At 39.7% G+C, this 15,806-nt stretch overlaps 1 protein-coding gene across 3 annotated transcripts in view; it reads right to left on the bottom strand.

Moving 5' to 3' along the window:
* The window catches only part of NUP153 (nucleoporin 153), a 94,087-nt gene that overhangs the window by 24,191 nt on the left and 54,090 nt on the right, over positions 1 to 15,806 (bottom strand). For all 3 annotated transcript variants that reach the window (XM_023209796.1, XM_023209797.1, XM_023209798.1), the window contains 3 exons: positions 7,317 to 7,454; positions 5,974 to 6,072; positions 4,220 to 4,307 (listed from right to left, as the gene is read on the bottom strand). In XM_023209796.1, the coding sequence (XP_023065564.1) occupies positions 4,220 to 4,307; positions 5,974 to 6,072; positions 7,317 to 7,454 (325 nt within the window). The remainder of the gene's footprint in view (positions 1 to 4,219; positions 4,308 to 5,973; positions 6,073 to 7,316; positions 7,455 to 15,806) is intronic.

Below are 15,806 nucleotides of genomic sequence, written 5' to 3'. Positions count from 1 at the left end.
GGGGGGGGGGGGGGGGGGGGGGGGGGGGGGGGGGGGGGAAGAAACAAGATGGGTCAAAATGGTAAAAGTTGAAGCTGGCTAAATAGCATATGGCGATTCAGTTTACAATTATACTTCTGAGAATGAAGTTTTCCATAATGAAATATACTAATAACCAAGTTTTCCTTTTTAAGTGTTTGCCAATTTAAAAAGTAGTAGGTAAAGTACTTTGGAAAAAAACCTTTCCCTACCTCACACCATAAACAAAAATTCAAAATGGATCAATATCCATTTAATACGACATAAACATCATAAAACTCTTAGAAGAAAACTTAGGGAGCACAGTTTCAAGACCATGGATTTGGCAATGTATTCTTAAATATGACACGAAAAGCACAGCAACAGAAGAAAAAAATGGACTTTATCAAAATTAAAAACCTCTGTCCATTCAAAGAAATTATCAAGAAAGTGAAAAGACAATCTATAAATGGGAAAAAATCTCTGCAAACCATGTATCTGGTAAGGGTCTAGTGTCCAGACTGAGAACTCTTATAACTTAGTAACAAAAAGACAAACTTATTTAATGGGTAAAGGACTTGAAAGGCATTCCTCCCCTAAGATATTTAAATGAACAAAAAACACCTTAAAAAATGCAACATCATTTGCATTAGGGAAATACAAATCAAAACTACAACAAAGTATTACTTTACATCCACTAGGATTGTTATAGTCAAAAAAGAGAAAATACTGTGTTGGTGAAATTGTATTACTGCTAGTGGTAATGTGACATGGTTCAACTACTGTGGAAAACAGTTTAGTGATTCTTCAAAAAGTTTAATACAGAACTACCATCTGACCCATCAATTCCATTCCTAGGCACATATGAAAAAGCACTGAAACCAGTACTCAAACAAATACATATACGCTTATGTTCACAGTAGCACTGTTCACAATAGCCAAATGGTAGAAAAAGTCCAAATGTCCATTAATGGATGAACAAATAAACTGTGGCACATCAATACAATGGAATATTATTCAGCCATAAAAGGAATGAAGTATTGAGGCATAAGAACCTTGAAACCAATGTGCTTAGTGAAAGAACTCAGCTGTACAAAGCCACATTACATGATTTTATTTACATGACATATTCAGAATAAGTCAATCCATAGAGACAGAACACAAGTTGACAGTAGCTAGGGGGAAGGCCGAATGGGAAGCAACTTTTTAACCGACAGGGTTTTCCCACTGAGGGTGATGTTTTGGAACTAGATAAAAGTGGTGGCTGCACAACACTGTGAAGGTACTAAAGGCCACTGAATTATTCCCTTTAAAATGGCTGTATCATGTCAACTTCATCACAATAACGAAAATGTAGGCCGGACACAGTGGCTCACGCCTGGAATCCCAGCACTTTGAGACGTCTAGGCTGTCAGATCACCTGAGGTCAGGAGTTCAAGACCAGCCTGGCCAACATGACGAAACCCCATCTCTACTGAAAATACAAAAATTAGCCAGGCATGGTGGCAGGTGCCTGTAACCACGCTACTCGGGAGGCTGAGGCACAAGAATCACTTGAACGCAGGAGATGGAGGTTGTAGTGAGCTGAGATTGTGCCACTGCACTCTAGCCTGGGTGACAGAATGTGTAATACACCCCCCAACCATCCCCACCAAAAATAACCACCACCCTTACAACTATGCCAAAACAAAGAAAACTTATAATTTAATCACATTCTATCTTCCTTTATAATGAAAGGTAAATTGCTTTTAGTAATTTACAGTAAAAATGTTAGGATTCCCTAAAGTATGCTCAAAAAGATGGGAAATGGAGATAATGGAAAACTTAGCTCCTGTCACAAAGTAATCATGACTTCCACATTTTGAATTAGCTTTTTTAAATGACAGAAGTGGTGAGAACCAATGATGTCAAAGTGAGAATACACAACTCTAAATACGACACTCATAACCGACTCCTTAAAAAATCTGGGTAACTTCCCAAGATATAATGAAACAAAGCTGTTGTAACAAATGGTTAATTATTCAGTTATCATTAGTAACGCATTAGCAAAAAGTGGGGAATGTTTTAATGCCTTTCCTCATAATAAGTCATGAAATTGGTAATTTGAAGGTTTAATCCTCTTGAATTCATAGTTAACATTAAAGAAAAAAAAACCTTTGTGATAGGAAATACAATGGAAATTGCTTATTAATTTCTATTACGTAAGGCTGTGTTAGCCAATAAAATAAAAAAGATAAGGTAGCAAACATACCAGTCATATTCTTAGTTTGGGCCACTTCCATAATCTGGACTCTTATCTTCAAGATCATTCAAAGCCAAAGAGATCTCATTAGCTTCTATGTCCTGACTCTTTTTGTTTTATAATCTATCTTTTGAGGATCTAGTTTTTAAAAATTCCCAAACTCAGAATATCCTTGAAGAAATGCTTCTGGATAGGGTAATATCTCCCAACTCATGTTTCTGCCTCTAACATGCCACTCCAACGCATACTAGCACTCACCACACTATCACTATACTCACATCCATCTCACCCCCAGGAAAAAATACAACATCTCCCTGCTGTAGGCAGAATAAAATCCAATTCATTAGCATAGAATTTCAGAACTTTTAGGATTTAAAGCTACCTCTCCAACCTCATGAGAAATTATTTACAATTCTAAAGTGTGTCATGCTTTTCTGTGCCCTTGAGCTTTGTGTTTATATTTCTCCGGTAAAATGCCCTTGCTCAACATTCTTGACCTGAGTAACTCAGCTCAGGTGTTTCTGATTTTCCCAAACACTTAAAAGAAAAACACCATTATAAAAAAAAAATTCGGCCGGGCACAGTGGCTCACGTCTGTAATCCCAACACTTTGGGAGGCTGAGGCGGGCAGATTACCTGAGGTCAGGAGTTCGTGACCAGCCTGGCCAAAACATGGTGAAATCCTGTCTCTACTAAAAATACAAAAAATTAGCTGGGGAGCCAGGCGTGGTGGCTCACGCCTGTAATCCCAGCACTTCAGGAGGCTGAGGTGGGCGGATCATGAGGTCAGGAGATTGAGACCATCCTGGCCAACACGGTGAAACCCCGTCTCTACTAAAAATACAAAAAAATTAGCCGGGCGTGGTGGCAGGCGCCTGTAGTCGCAGTTGCTCGGGAGGCTGAGGCAGGAGAATGATGTGAACCCGGGAGGCGGAGCTCGTAGTGAGCTGAGATCGTGCCACTGCACTCAAGCCTGGGGGATAGAGCGAGACTCCGTCTCACAATTAAAAAATAAAAAAAATTAGCCGGCATAGTGGCAGGCACCTGTACTCCAAGCTACAGGCAGGAGAAATCACTTAAACTCGGGAGGCAGAGGTTGCAGGGAGCCAAGACTGTGCCATTGCACTCCTGCCTGGGCAACAGAGTGAGACTCTGTCTCAATAAAAAAAAAAAAAAAAAAAAATTCTGTTTTAATTCTCTAATTGTTTATTTCTCTCTTTTCTTTTTTTTTTTAGACAGGGTCTTGCTCTATCAGCCAGCTGTAGTGTGGTAATGCAATCATAGCTCACTGCAGCCTCGACTTTCTGGGCTCAAGCAATTCTCCCACTTCAGCCTCCCAAGTAGCTAGGACTACAGGCTCACACCACCACCTGGCTATTTCTTTTTCTTTTCTTTTTTGGTAGGGATGAGTCTCGCTTTGCTGCCCAGAATTGTCTTGAACTCCTGGCTTCAAGCAATCCTCCCACCACAGCCTCCCAAACTGCTGGGTTTACAGGCATGACCCATGGCCTCCTTCCTTCAATGATGGTGATTTCTTCAGTTCAGAAATTATGTATCACAATCTACATGGGCCTGCATAACCTTTATACATAAAAATGCTTGCAAACTGAACAGTAAAAACTAGAAACAAAATCTACTACAACTGTAACGTAGACAACCTATAAATTTCTTATAATGAGACTTGCTTTATAACTAATTTGTCACCTTGTTTTGACTAAACAAAGATAGTGGATAAATTTGCTACCATGCCTATCTCTCTCAAAACCAAACTGACACTTCCATTTAGGGAGCTAAGTATCTCTGAAGATAATTAATAAAAAGCACTGCCAAAAGGTTAAATAATAGTGCCTACTCGCTTTTCAGAGCTAATTTCATCCAAATGAAGGCATTCATAAGAATTACCAAAGGTGAAAGAACTCGAAATATTAGTCTACTGTATGCAATTGTTTTTATGTTAAAATGTGAGAAATTTTTACTTACCTGAACTACTTATAATTGGTTGTAAAGTACCAATAGAACCAGAAAGTTCTGCTGTTTTTGCAACAGGCACACTAAATGTAAATCCAATCTGTAAAGAGAAAGAATATCCTTATACTTAGTTTTCAATAAGTATCAAATATGGAGCTTTTTTTTTTTTTTCTTTTTTTTGAGACAGAGCTTATTCTGCCACCCAGGCTGGAGTGCAGTGGTGCAATCTTGGCTCACTGCACTCTCCGCCTCCTGGGTTCACACCATTCTTCTGCCTCAGCCTCCCAAGTAGCTGGGACTATAGGCGCCCGGCTAATTTATTCTATTTCTAGTAGAGACAGGGTTTCACCGTGTTAGCCAGGATGGTCTCGATCTACTGACCTCGTGATCTGCCCGCCTCAGCCTCCCAAAGCGCTGGGATTACAGGCATGAGCCACTGAGCCTGGCACAGATAAGTGCTTATTTTTATCCCAAGTCAAAAACATACGTTCATCTAAGATATGGTTTATCATATTTCACTATCTCTAAAAGTGAGATTCTTATATTGAATGGCAATGTCACAATTTAACAGACAGCATTTTAAATTTCTCAGGCATTTTTTCCTCCAAAACAGTATATAAAATAATAATGGTGTGTTCCTAATGTCCAGTTCCAGTTTCTGAATGCCATTTTCTTTCTTTCTTTTTTTTTTTTTGTTTTGTTTTGAGGTGGAGTTTCACTCTTGTTGCCCAGGCTGGAGTGCAATGGCACAATCCTGGCTCACTGCACCCTCTACCTCAGGTTCAAGCAATTCTCCTGTCTCAACCTCCTGAATAGCTGGGATTACAGGTGTGCACCATCACACCTGGCTAATTTTGTATTTTCTTTCTTTTTTTTTTGTAGAGACAGTGTTTCACTCTGTTGGTCAGGCTAGTCTCGAACTCTAGACCTCAAGTGATACACCCGCCTCGGCCTTCCAAAGTGCTGGGATTACAGGCGTGCGCCACCGTGCCCGGCCTCGAATGCCATTTTCTAATAAAAAGTATGAGACTTCTGGAATAACTGATGGGATTTCAGCATATGGCAAGGAAATTACATTTGATCTGTAACATCTACTTGTGTCAGAAGGCAAGGACACAGTCAAAACCAGAAAGTGACATATTAAAATAATATAAACATGCCAAATCTGGGGCAATTTGAATATTAAACTATGTATTATTCTTACCCCAAACATTTACTTTTCCATCATGAAAGAAAAAATGCCCAGAACTTTTCTAGATTAAAGGTCAATCAAGACACGTTTTAACTAAATGCAATATAACGCAGTTGATTAGGTCCTAGTCTTTAACTGGCTCTAGGACCAATAGAAATAAAACAGCAATTAAAGGACAGTCTGGGGATAATGGGGAAATCTGAATATGGACCATGTCATTATCAGATCATCCCAAACTTCTTGGGTATGATAGCTGTATTGTGGGGATGCAAAGGAATGTCCTTTTTCTTAAGGGATACATGGAGAAGAATTAAGGAAATTCAGATGTTTGCATTTTAACTTTCAAATGGTACAAAAGAAAATGAATATTCATGTATGTGTACACTATGTAGTGAAGAATACACAATTGTTCAAAAGTTTTTTACAGAGTATTTTTTAAGTTGGAAGAAAAAGAATAGTGTTTCTCACCACCAATGGCATCTTAGATTTGATAAAAATATAACATGGCTTTATATATACTAAATATGTATATTTAGTATAAATAAATATATACTATTCCTTGCTTGTTACTTACAGATGATGGAGGTAGTACATCTGCCTCAGTAGATTTTACGATTGGAGATGAAAATTTAAACATGGGACTGCCAGTGCTGCTTGGAGAGGTCATTTGTACCTGGTTTTCCAAATTATTAAGAAATGACACAAAAAGAGCTTTAGAAAAATAAAGTGATAATAAAAGACATGAAGCAAACTCATTATTCCAAAGACACTAAGTATTTTTTTCCTTTTAAATTTAAAAACCTCACTTTAAGTTCTGAAAAACAGAACTGTAAGTGCTACAAAATCTGGCTTCCTCTTATGAGTACACACAATCTTAGAGGTGGATATTTGTATAAAAAAGTAAAGTAACATCTATAAGAATATGTTCAGAAGAAGTCAAAGCAAGAAAGCAAGCATTAAAATTTCAGCAGCAGGCCAGGCATAGTGCCTCACACCTGTAATCCCAGCACTTTGGGAAGCCATGACAGAAAGAATTGCTTGAACCCAAGATTTCAAGACCAGCCTGGGTAACACAGCAAGACCTCACCTATAAAAATATTTTGTGGCCAGGAGTGGTGGCTCATGCTTGTAATCCTAGTACTTTGTGAGGCCAAGGCAGGCGGATCACCTGAAGCCAGGAGTTCGAGGTCAGCCTAACCAACATGGTGAAACGTTGTCTCTACTAAAAATACAAAAATTAGCCGGGCATGGTAGTGCACACCTATAATCCCAGCTACTCAGGAGGCTGAGGCACTTGAACCTGGGAGGTGGAGGTTGCAGTGAGCCAAGATCATGCCACTGCACTCCAGCCTAGGCGACAGGGTGAGACTCAAGCTCAAAAAATAAATAAATATTAAGAAAAAAATTTTTTTTTAATTAGTTGGCTGTGGTGGTATACACCTGTAGTCCCAGCTACTCAAGAGGCTGAGGTGGGAGGATCACTTGAGCCCAAGAGATGGAAGCTGCAATGAGCTGTGATTATACCACTGCTCTCTAGCCTCGGCAATACAGCAGGACACCACCTCAAAAATAAAAAAAATTCAGGAGCAGATTAAAAGATGTTAAGCCTAGCTGAGAAGTAAAAACATGAAACACTGAGTGCACTTCTACCCAAAAAGTATCTTATTGGAAACACTATTTGGAAACAAATTTACAAGAATCTCCTTCTCTATGGTATTGCATAAGAGTTGATGAACACTCCATTATAATATATCCAAGATATCTGTACATTTTTTTAAAAAAGCAAAACAGCATTTCCATTTCCGTTTACTATGAGTTATTAATTTCCATAATCAAAATTAACCACTGTTTATAGGATTTTTTTAAAATAAAGAATTAAAGAACAAATGTCACCTGTATTTATACAATGGTTTGTACCTTGTTTGTTAATGATTGAGACGAATTGATGGGTGATGGAGAGGAAGCTGTGATCTCAGGGGAACTAAAATTAAAGGTAGGCAGTGAAGAACTGGTGATTGGTAGAGAGATTTTCGGTAATACCGGAACTTCCATTTCCTAAAACATAACATGTTGCATGATATATTTCATCTTTCACATCATTCTTTTATCTCTACTTATTTTCAGCATGAAAGTATACAGGAAGAAGATGGCACCATGTAGTGTTAACGCTGTGGGTTCTTCAATCAGAAAAACTAAACAAGATTTTTAATCCCAGCTGTGCCACCAACCAGCCATGTGACTTTGGGACCCTAACTGCCTTCTGTACCAATTTCCTAACTGGTAAAACTGAGGGGGAAAAAAAAGTAATTCTTACAATATACTACAGTTGTTGTATTAATATGAAACATAAAGCTATATATATTAGCCTGCCTTACCCATGGTTTTAATTTCCAGTTTCCCTGACCCATGGTTAACCATGATCCAAAAATATTATATACAATAAGATATTTTGAGAGAAAAAGAGACTACATTCATATAACCTTTACTACATTATAGTGTTAAAATTGTTCTATTTTATTGTTGTTGTTAATCTCTGTGCCTAATTATAAATTAAACTTTATCACAGATATGTATTACAGGAAAACACACAGTACATACAGGGTTCAATACTATCTGCAGTTTCAGGTATGCCCTGGGATTCCTGGAACATATCCCTTGCAGGTAAGGGGGTTGGGGGGAGCACCATATGGTCTTAGCATGTGAAACAAGCGTTTAGTAACTGTGAGTACTGAGGAGTCTGGAGAGCCACTTTGATTTTTAACCGAACTGAACAAAGAGCACCCTAAGTCTCCAATGATCCCCAGATTAAGAACAAACAAAACGAGTTCCACTTCTGCTAAAAGCAGAGTAGCTTCTACTTGACAAATGTTCAGATATACGGTAATTATACACTCTGGAAAAAATTATAAAGAAACAATCATCTGAAGGCACGAGAGCAACCAAAAGTGAGAAGAAACTGGATGGGAGAGGACACTCGGAAGATGGCAAGGGCACTGAGTGAGCTTCCTGTTCTCTTCATGAGTTGGTGCCACTGAATACCTTAAGTTCTGAGAGAAAACAGCAAACCTGTTAACTGAACAATCAGCCAGAAAAGGAGGTGAGATGCAGAAATGAAGAGCCACAGAAAGGGAACCTCAAAGTCTACATATAAGCCACCTAAATCCCTGGTGGACCTGTAAACTACACAGCTGTAAGGCAGACGCCAAGCTGCCAAATAAAACAAAAAGTTTAAGCTGCTGCCTACTACCGGGGAGACAGAATGAGTTCAGAGAAGTCCACTGCCAGCTAAAATAATCTGAATACTTCAAATGGATGCAGTTTATTGTAAATAAATCACACCTCAATAAAGTTGATTCAAAAGCCCAAAGCAAAATAAAGACACTTCCAGATAAAACTAAGAATCTACTTCCATAAAACCTGCTCTACAAGTTCTTCAGGCTGAAAGGAAATGTTACCAAATGGAAACTCAGATTTCAGAAAGACATGAGGAATATGTTAGCAAACAACAACTTTTTTTCTCTTAATTTCTTTAAAATAAATTTAACTATATATAAAGTAAAAAGTACACATTGAATTTACAGCCTCTCCAGATGTAATACAAGTTTAAGTACAGTATAAATACCAGGGAAGCCCGGTAATAAACCTAACTATACAGTTGCAATCTTGTTATTTTTACAGGATGTGGTATAAAAGTAACATAAAGTAATTTGAAAAAAGTTATGGAAGACAGAGAAATCCCAAGAGGAACCACTAAATAATGCAAAAGAGGGAGAGTTAAAAATCTAACAAATTAAAATGACTTGTAACCCCAGCACTTTGGGAGGCTGAGGCAGGACAGTTTGAGGCCAAGAATTTGAGACCAGCCTGGGCAACACAGCGAGACTCTGTCTCTATAAAAACTAAACAAACGAAAAACTAGCCAGGTGCAGTGGCATGCCTGTAGTCCCAGTACCTGGGAGGCTGAGGTGGGAGAATGGCCTGAGTCCAGGAGTTCCAGGCTGTAGTGGGCCATGACTGTGCCACTGCACTCCATCCTGCGTGACAGCAAGAACCCATCTCAAAAGACAAAAACAAAACCAATAAACACAGAATTCTAATAATAAATATTAAATAATTAAATAATAAATATCCCCTTAACCCCCAAATGGCAGCTTTCAAAAGGAACAACAGAAAACAATGTATCAATGGTAGCCATCATTCCAACCATATCAAAAATTACATTAACTATAAATGGATTTGTTGTTCCAATTAAAAGACAGAAAATGGACAGAAAGGCAAAACTCATTTGTATGCTGTTTACTTTACCTGAGACCTACTTTAAATATAAACATGGACAGGCTCAAAATATATGGATGGAAAAAGATACACCCTGAAACTACTAAGCTTAACAAGGCTTATTCCAGTAAGAAGAGTGGCTGTATTAATACCAAAGTAGATTTCAAGACAAAAAATATTTCCAAAGGTTTTTTAAAAAGGACACTGAATAATCTTAAAAGGACAAATCACTATGGAGCCACAGAACAAATATAAAGTAGATGCTCTCATGAGGGCCTCAAAATACATGAAACAAAAATAGAGGTTAGGCGTGGTAGCACATGACTGTAATCTCAGCACTTTGAGAGGCAACGATAGGTTGATCGCTTCGGCGCAGGAGTTTCGAAATCAGCCTCGGCAATATGGTGAGACCTTGTCTCTACAAATGATTTAAAAAATCAGTGAGGTATGGTGGCACGTGCCTGTGGTCCCAGCTACTTGGGAGGCTCAGGTGACCATGCCACTGCACTCCACTGGGTGACAGAGTGACATCTCATCTCAGAAAAAAAAAAAAAAGAAATAACCAAAGGGATAAGACAAATTCACCAAATAAAAGTTGGCAATTTTAACCCCCATCTCTCAGTAACTTAACAGGCTAACCATACCCTCCCTCCTCATGAAAAATGAGTAAGAACAAGATCTAATACTATCAGCTTACTTCTATAGATCACTATACCCAACAACTACAGAATCTATTTTCTTTAAGAATTATCAAGCAGACCATACACTGAACTATAAAATAAGTCTCAATACATTTCAAAACACTGAAGTCATAATCTCAATCTTTTTCTAATCACAATGAAATTAAATTAGAAACTGATACCCTCCCCCCAAATATTTGGAAATTCAATACATTTCTAAATAATCCATGGGTCAAATACAAAAATCAAAAGAAATTAAAAAACTATAAAAGCAAAATTACAAGGCTTCTAGAAGCAAGCACAGGAAACTATCTTTCTAGCCTGGCAACAGGCAAATTTTTCTTAGGACACAAAGAATAAAAATATAGGAAAAAAAAATCCAGGTTTCATAAAATTTACAACATAGGCCAATCAAAGGATATCATTAAGAAAATGAACAGGCAAGTCATACTGCGAAAAAAATATTTGTTAAGACATGTATCTGACAAAATACCTCAGTCAAGAATTTATAAAGACCTCCTAAAACACAGTAAGAAGACAACTGGCTGGACACGGTGGCTCACGGCCTGTAATCCCAGCACTTTGGGAGGCCAAGGCTGTTGGATCACCTTAGGTCAAGAGTTTGAGACCAGCCTGACCAACATGGAGAAATCCATCTCTACTAAAAATACAAAAAAAATTAGCTGGGCGTGGTGGTGCACACCTGTAATCCCAGCTACTAGGGAGACTTCAACCTGCGAGATGGAGGTTGCAGTAAGCTGAGACCACACCACCGCACTCCAGCCTGGGCAACAAGAGCAAAACTGTCTCAAAAAAAGAAAAGGCCGGGCGCGGTGGCTCAAGCCTGTAATCCCAACACTTTGGGAGGCGGAGACGCGCGGATCACAAGGTCAGGAGATCGAGACCATCCTGGCTAACATGGTGAAACTCTGTCTCTACTAAAAAATACAAAAAAAAAAAAAAAAAACCTAGCCGGGTGAGGTGGCAGGCGCCTGTAGTCCCAGCTACTTGGGAGGCTGAGGCGAGAGAATGGCGTGAACCCGGGAGGCAGCGGAGCTTGCAGTGAGCTGAGATCCGGCCACTGCACTCCAGCCCAGGTGACACAGCGAGACTCCATCTCAAAAACAAAAAAGAAAAAAAGAAAAAAAAAAAAAGACGACAACCCAATTCTTACAAGGGCAAAAGAACTGAATAGAATGGTCAGGCGCAGTGGCTCATGTCTGTAATTCTCGCACTTTGGTAGGCCAAGGCGGGTGGGTTGCCTGAGCTCATGAGTTTGAGACCAGCCAGGGCAACACGGTGAAACCCTGTCTCTAATAAAATACAAAAAATTAGCCGGGCATGACAGCGTCCGCCTGTAATCCCAGCTACTTGGGAGGCTGACACAGGGGAGTTGCTTAAACCTGGGAGGCGGGGATTGCAGTGAGCCAAGAACATGCCACTGCACTCCAGCCTGGGTGACAGAACAAGACTCCATCTCAAAAAAAAAGAACTGAACAGACACCTCACAAAAAAAGATGTACAAATGGCCAATCAGCACATAAAAAGAACACAATATTATTAGTCATCAAGGAAATGCAAATTAAAATTACAATGAGATACCACTACACACAAAACCAGAATGACTAAAATTTAAAAGATGACTATCAACTATTGGTAAGGATACAAACTAAATAAAATGTTCATACACTGCTGGGAGGGATATAAAATGGCACAAACACTTTTGAAAACAGTATGATGGCTCCTTAGAAAGTTAAACATACAACTTAGCACCTCTTCTTCCAGGTATTTACCCCAGAGAAAAAATTTATTTACAAAAAGACCTGAACAAGAATGTTCCTAGTAGCTCTACTCACAACAGCCAGGGACAAAAGGATATGTAGTGAGTAACTATATGAAGTTGCAGAACAAGCAAAACCAATATGTGGTGGAAAAAATGAGAACAGTGATTGCCTCTGGGGTAGGCGGTAACGGCAAATGACTGAGAAGGAGGACAACTGAAATTTCTAGGATGATAGAAATATTCAATATCTTGATGGGGCTTGGAATACACGGGTGTAAGCATTTGTCAAATTTATTAAATGGCACACCTAAGAATTTAACACTTCAATATATGTCAATTTTGCTATATTATAAGAAAACAACAAATATTTAACTCTACTTCATTCTATGTATGCTGAAGTATTTGGGGGCAAAGTGTACTAATGTCTTCAACTATCTTTAAAATGCACCACAAAAAAAAGATGGGACAGGTAAATTTTTTTTTTTGATAAAGCAAATGTAACACAAAATGTTGGAATCTAACTGCTACTATGTGTATCCACTGCACAGTTCTTTCAACATTTCATGTGTGAAATTTGTCATAATCAACTGAGGGAGGAGGAGCAAACAAAAGATGCATCTGGCTATTTTTGTAGGGAAGCTTCTCTGTCCAACCTCTAGTGGACAGAGAACCCTAAAAACATCAACCATATAATCTACTCTCTCATGCCAACGCCGTAAGGCACACTCATGTCCACACTGGTTCCTTATTTTACTGACCTTGAACCAATTCTTTTTTTTTCCTTTTTGAGACGGAGTTTCGATCTTGTTACCCAGGCTGGAGTGCAGTGGTGCAATCTTGGCTCACTGCAACCTCCGCCTCCTGGGTTCACGCCATTCTCCTGCCTCAGCCTCCCGAGTAGCTGGGACTACAGGTGCCTGCCACTACACCCGGCTTTTTTTTGTATTTTTGTATTTTAGTAGAGACGGGGTTTCACCGTGTTGGCCAGGCTGGTCTCGAATTCCTGACCTCATTATCTGCCTACTTCAGCCTCCGAAAGTGCTGGGAGGTAGAGCTTGCAGTGAGCCGAGATCACACTACTGCACTCCAGCCTAGGCGACTGAGCAGGACTCTGTCTCAAAAAAAAAAAAAAAAAAAATCGTTCCAAATGGGTAATTTTACAGAGTTCTATTAACCTGAATTTAATGGATCAGAATACATCCATTCCTGCTAAATAGCAACACTATCGAAAACTAGCATAATGTGTTTATATTTCATTAAAACTAAATCTCTTCCATTTGACTCTTCCAAAGGCCCATGAAAACACCGCCCCCACAAAAATAACTTTAATCTTTTTTTTTGAGACAAAGTCTCAATTTGTCACCCAGGCAGGAGTGCAGTGGTGTGATCTCAGCTCACTGCAACCTCCCCCTCCCAGGTTTAAGCGATTCTTCTGCCTCAACTTCCCAAGTAGCTAGGATCACACCCAGCTAATTTTTGTGTTTTTAGTAGAGACAGGGTTTCACCATGTTGGCCAGGCTGGTCTTGAACTCCTGACCTCAGGTGATCTGCCGGCCTCAGCCTCCCCAAAGTGCTGGGATTACAGGTGTGAGCCACAGTGACTGGCCAATCTTTTAATTTTTTACCAAAAATTCCCACTAATTACAACTGAACAAAGAAACAATTCATGGTCTCAACATATCTGACATCTGATACAAACAAGCAGCATTGCGCTCCAAATAACTATAGAAGTGTGTATCCAAACCTATTCTATATAGATATAAAACACAAGGTGGGGATGGGTATGGTGGTTCACCCCCGTAACCCCAGCCCTTTGGGAGGCCAAGGCGGGCTGATCTCTTGAAGTCAGGAGTTTGAGACCAGCCTGGCCAATATGGTGAAACCCTGTCTCTACTAACAATACAAAACTTAGCTGGGCATGGTGGCATATGCTTGTAATGCCAGCTACTCAGGAGGCTGAGGCAGGAGAATTGCTTGAACTCAGGAGGTGGAGGTTGCAGTGAGCCGAGATTGCACCACTGCACTCCATCCTGGGAGACAGAGCAAGACTCTGTCAAACAAACAAACAAACAAACAAACAAACAAACCACAAGGTGGGCAGAAAGTTTGGGGCTGACATCACATTAGTACCTCTTTCCTCAGAAATGTAGACACTATAACTTCAGGGTGGAACAGCCAGCAACGGGAAGGACTGAGTGAAGAATCCTGCGATGCAAAATTGGCAGTTGGCAGTTGGCCAGAATGAAGAGAAGGGGCCCAAACAGGGGAGGAGGTGATACAGACATGAGTGAAGAAGAGTTTTTTTTTTCTCTTTTTAAAGACAGAGTCTCCCAGGCTGGGGTGATCCTCACACTTCAGCCTCCCTAGTAGCTGGGACTACAGGCGCTGACCACCATGCCTGGTTAATTTTTGTCATTTTTTTGTACACATGGGGTTTTGCCATATTGCCCTGGCTGATCTCAAACTCCTGGGCTCAAGCGAGCCTCCCAACTTGGCTGGCACCAGATTTCTGAAGAAAGGAAAGCTTTACTTAAGAGTCAACTAACAAGGAAGACAGGAGTCCAGCTCAAATCTGTCTGCCCGCAAATTGGCCTTAAGGCAATATGTTTATTAGGAAAGGTTTAGGGGGTAGATTCTGGGGCAGGAAAGAGGAGGTCTGAAAAGTCCCTGGATGTGCACAGTTGTCTCTTCATGCATCTTTATGGGCCACATGTGCAAATTCTGGGGCAGTTAGAATGAAATGTGGAAATCTGGGCTGTGATGTCAGCAAGCTCATTCTGCAGACTCTAATTGGTCATATTAGTTCCAGCCAATTTCAGTCAGTTTTGTTATCTTACAAGTGGAGAGGGCCTCAGCAAGCTGTTTCTTATCTGCCATCTTGTAAGTTCAAGAATACCTGTTAGCCACTGATTTCTTTAATTCTTTGGAGCATGGCTTCACCTTCAGCTTCAGTTTTTAAAAATAAAACTTCTGAGATCTTAAGCTGAAGCTCAGGGTGATTATCTATAGCTTAGTTTTAGCTGTCTTGCAGATACATATTTCGTATGACTTTGTTTGTAATGAACAGTTCGTTTTATTAATATTAATAATATTTTGCTCTTATTGTCCGGTATACTAAAAATTATTTTCTGGCTGGGCAGTGATTCACACCTGTAATCCCAGCACTTTGGGAAGCAAGGCGGGTGGGGATCACCTAAGGTCAGGAATTCGAGAAGAGCCCGGACAACATGGCAAAACCCCATCTCTACTAAAATAAAAAAATAAAAAATAAATAGCTGGCCTTGGTGGTGCGTGCTTACAATCCCAGCTACTTGGGAGGCTGACACATGAGAATCACTTGAGCTCAGGGGGTGGAGGTTGCCATGAGCCAAGATTGTGCACTCCAGCCTGGGCGACAAATAGAGTGAGACCCTGTCTCAAAAAAACAAAACAAAACCTGGTGCCATGGTATGGGTTCTGTGCTCATCAGGCAGTAAGCCCTTTTGTTGGGTAAGAGAAATAAACAATATCTATACAATGCATCATGTGGCAAACAAAGCCAGGTTGTATTTTCCTCATACAGAGATAAACTTTACAAAACAAGCCACAGATTTTACCAGGAAAAGTAAAAACTTGTCAAAAAAATAAAATAAACTCATGCTATATGAATCAGATATCAGATTGGTGCAA

This window comes from Piliocolobus tephrosceles, chromosome 5, assembly GCF_002776525.5.
Source record: "Piliocolobus tephrosceles isolate RC106 chromosome 5, ASM277652v3, whole genome shotgun sequence".
NCBI classification, from domain to species: Eukaryota; Metazoa; Chordata; class Mammalia; order Primates; family Cercopithecidae; genus Piliocolobus; species Piliocolobus tephrosceles.
This window is presented reverse-complemented; position numbering and strand designations above follow the sequence as displayed.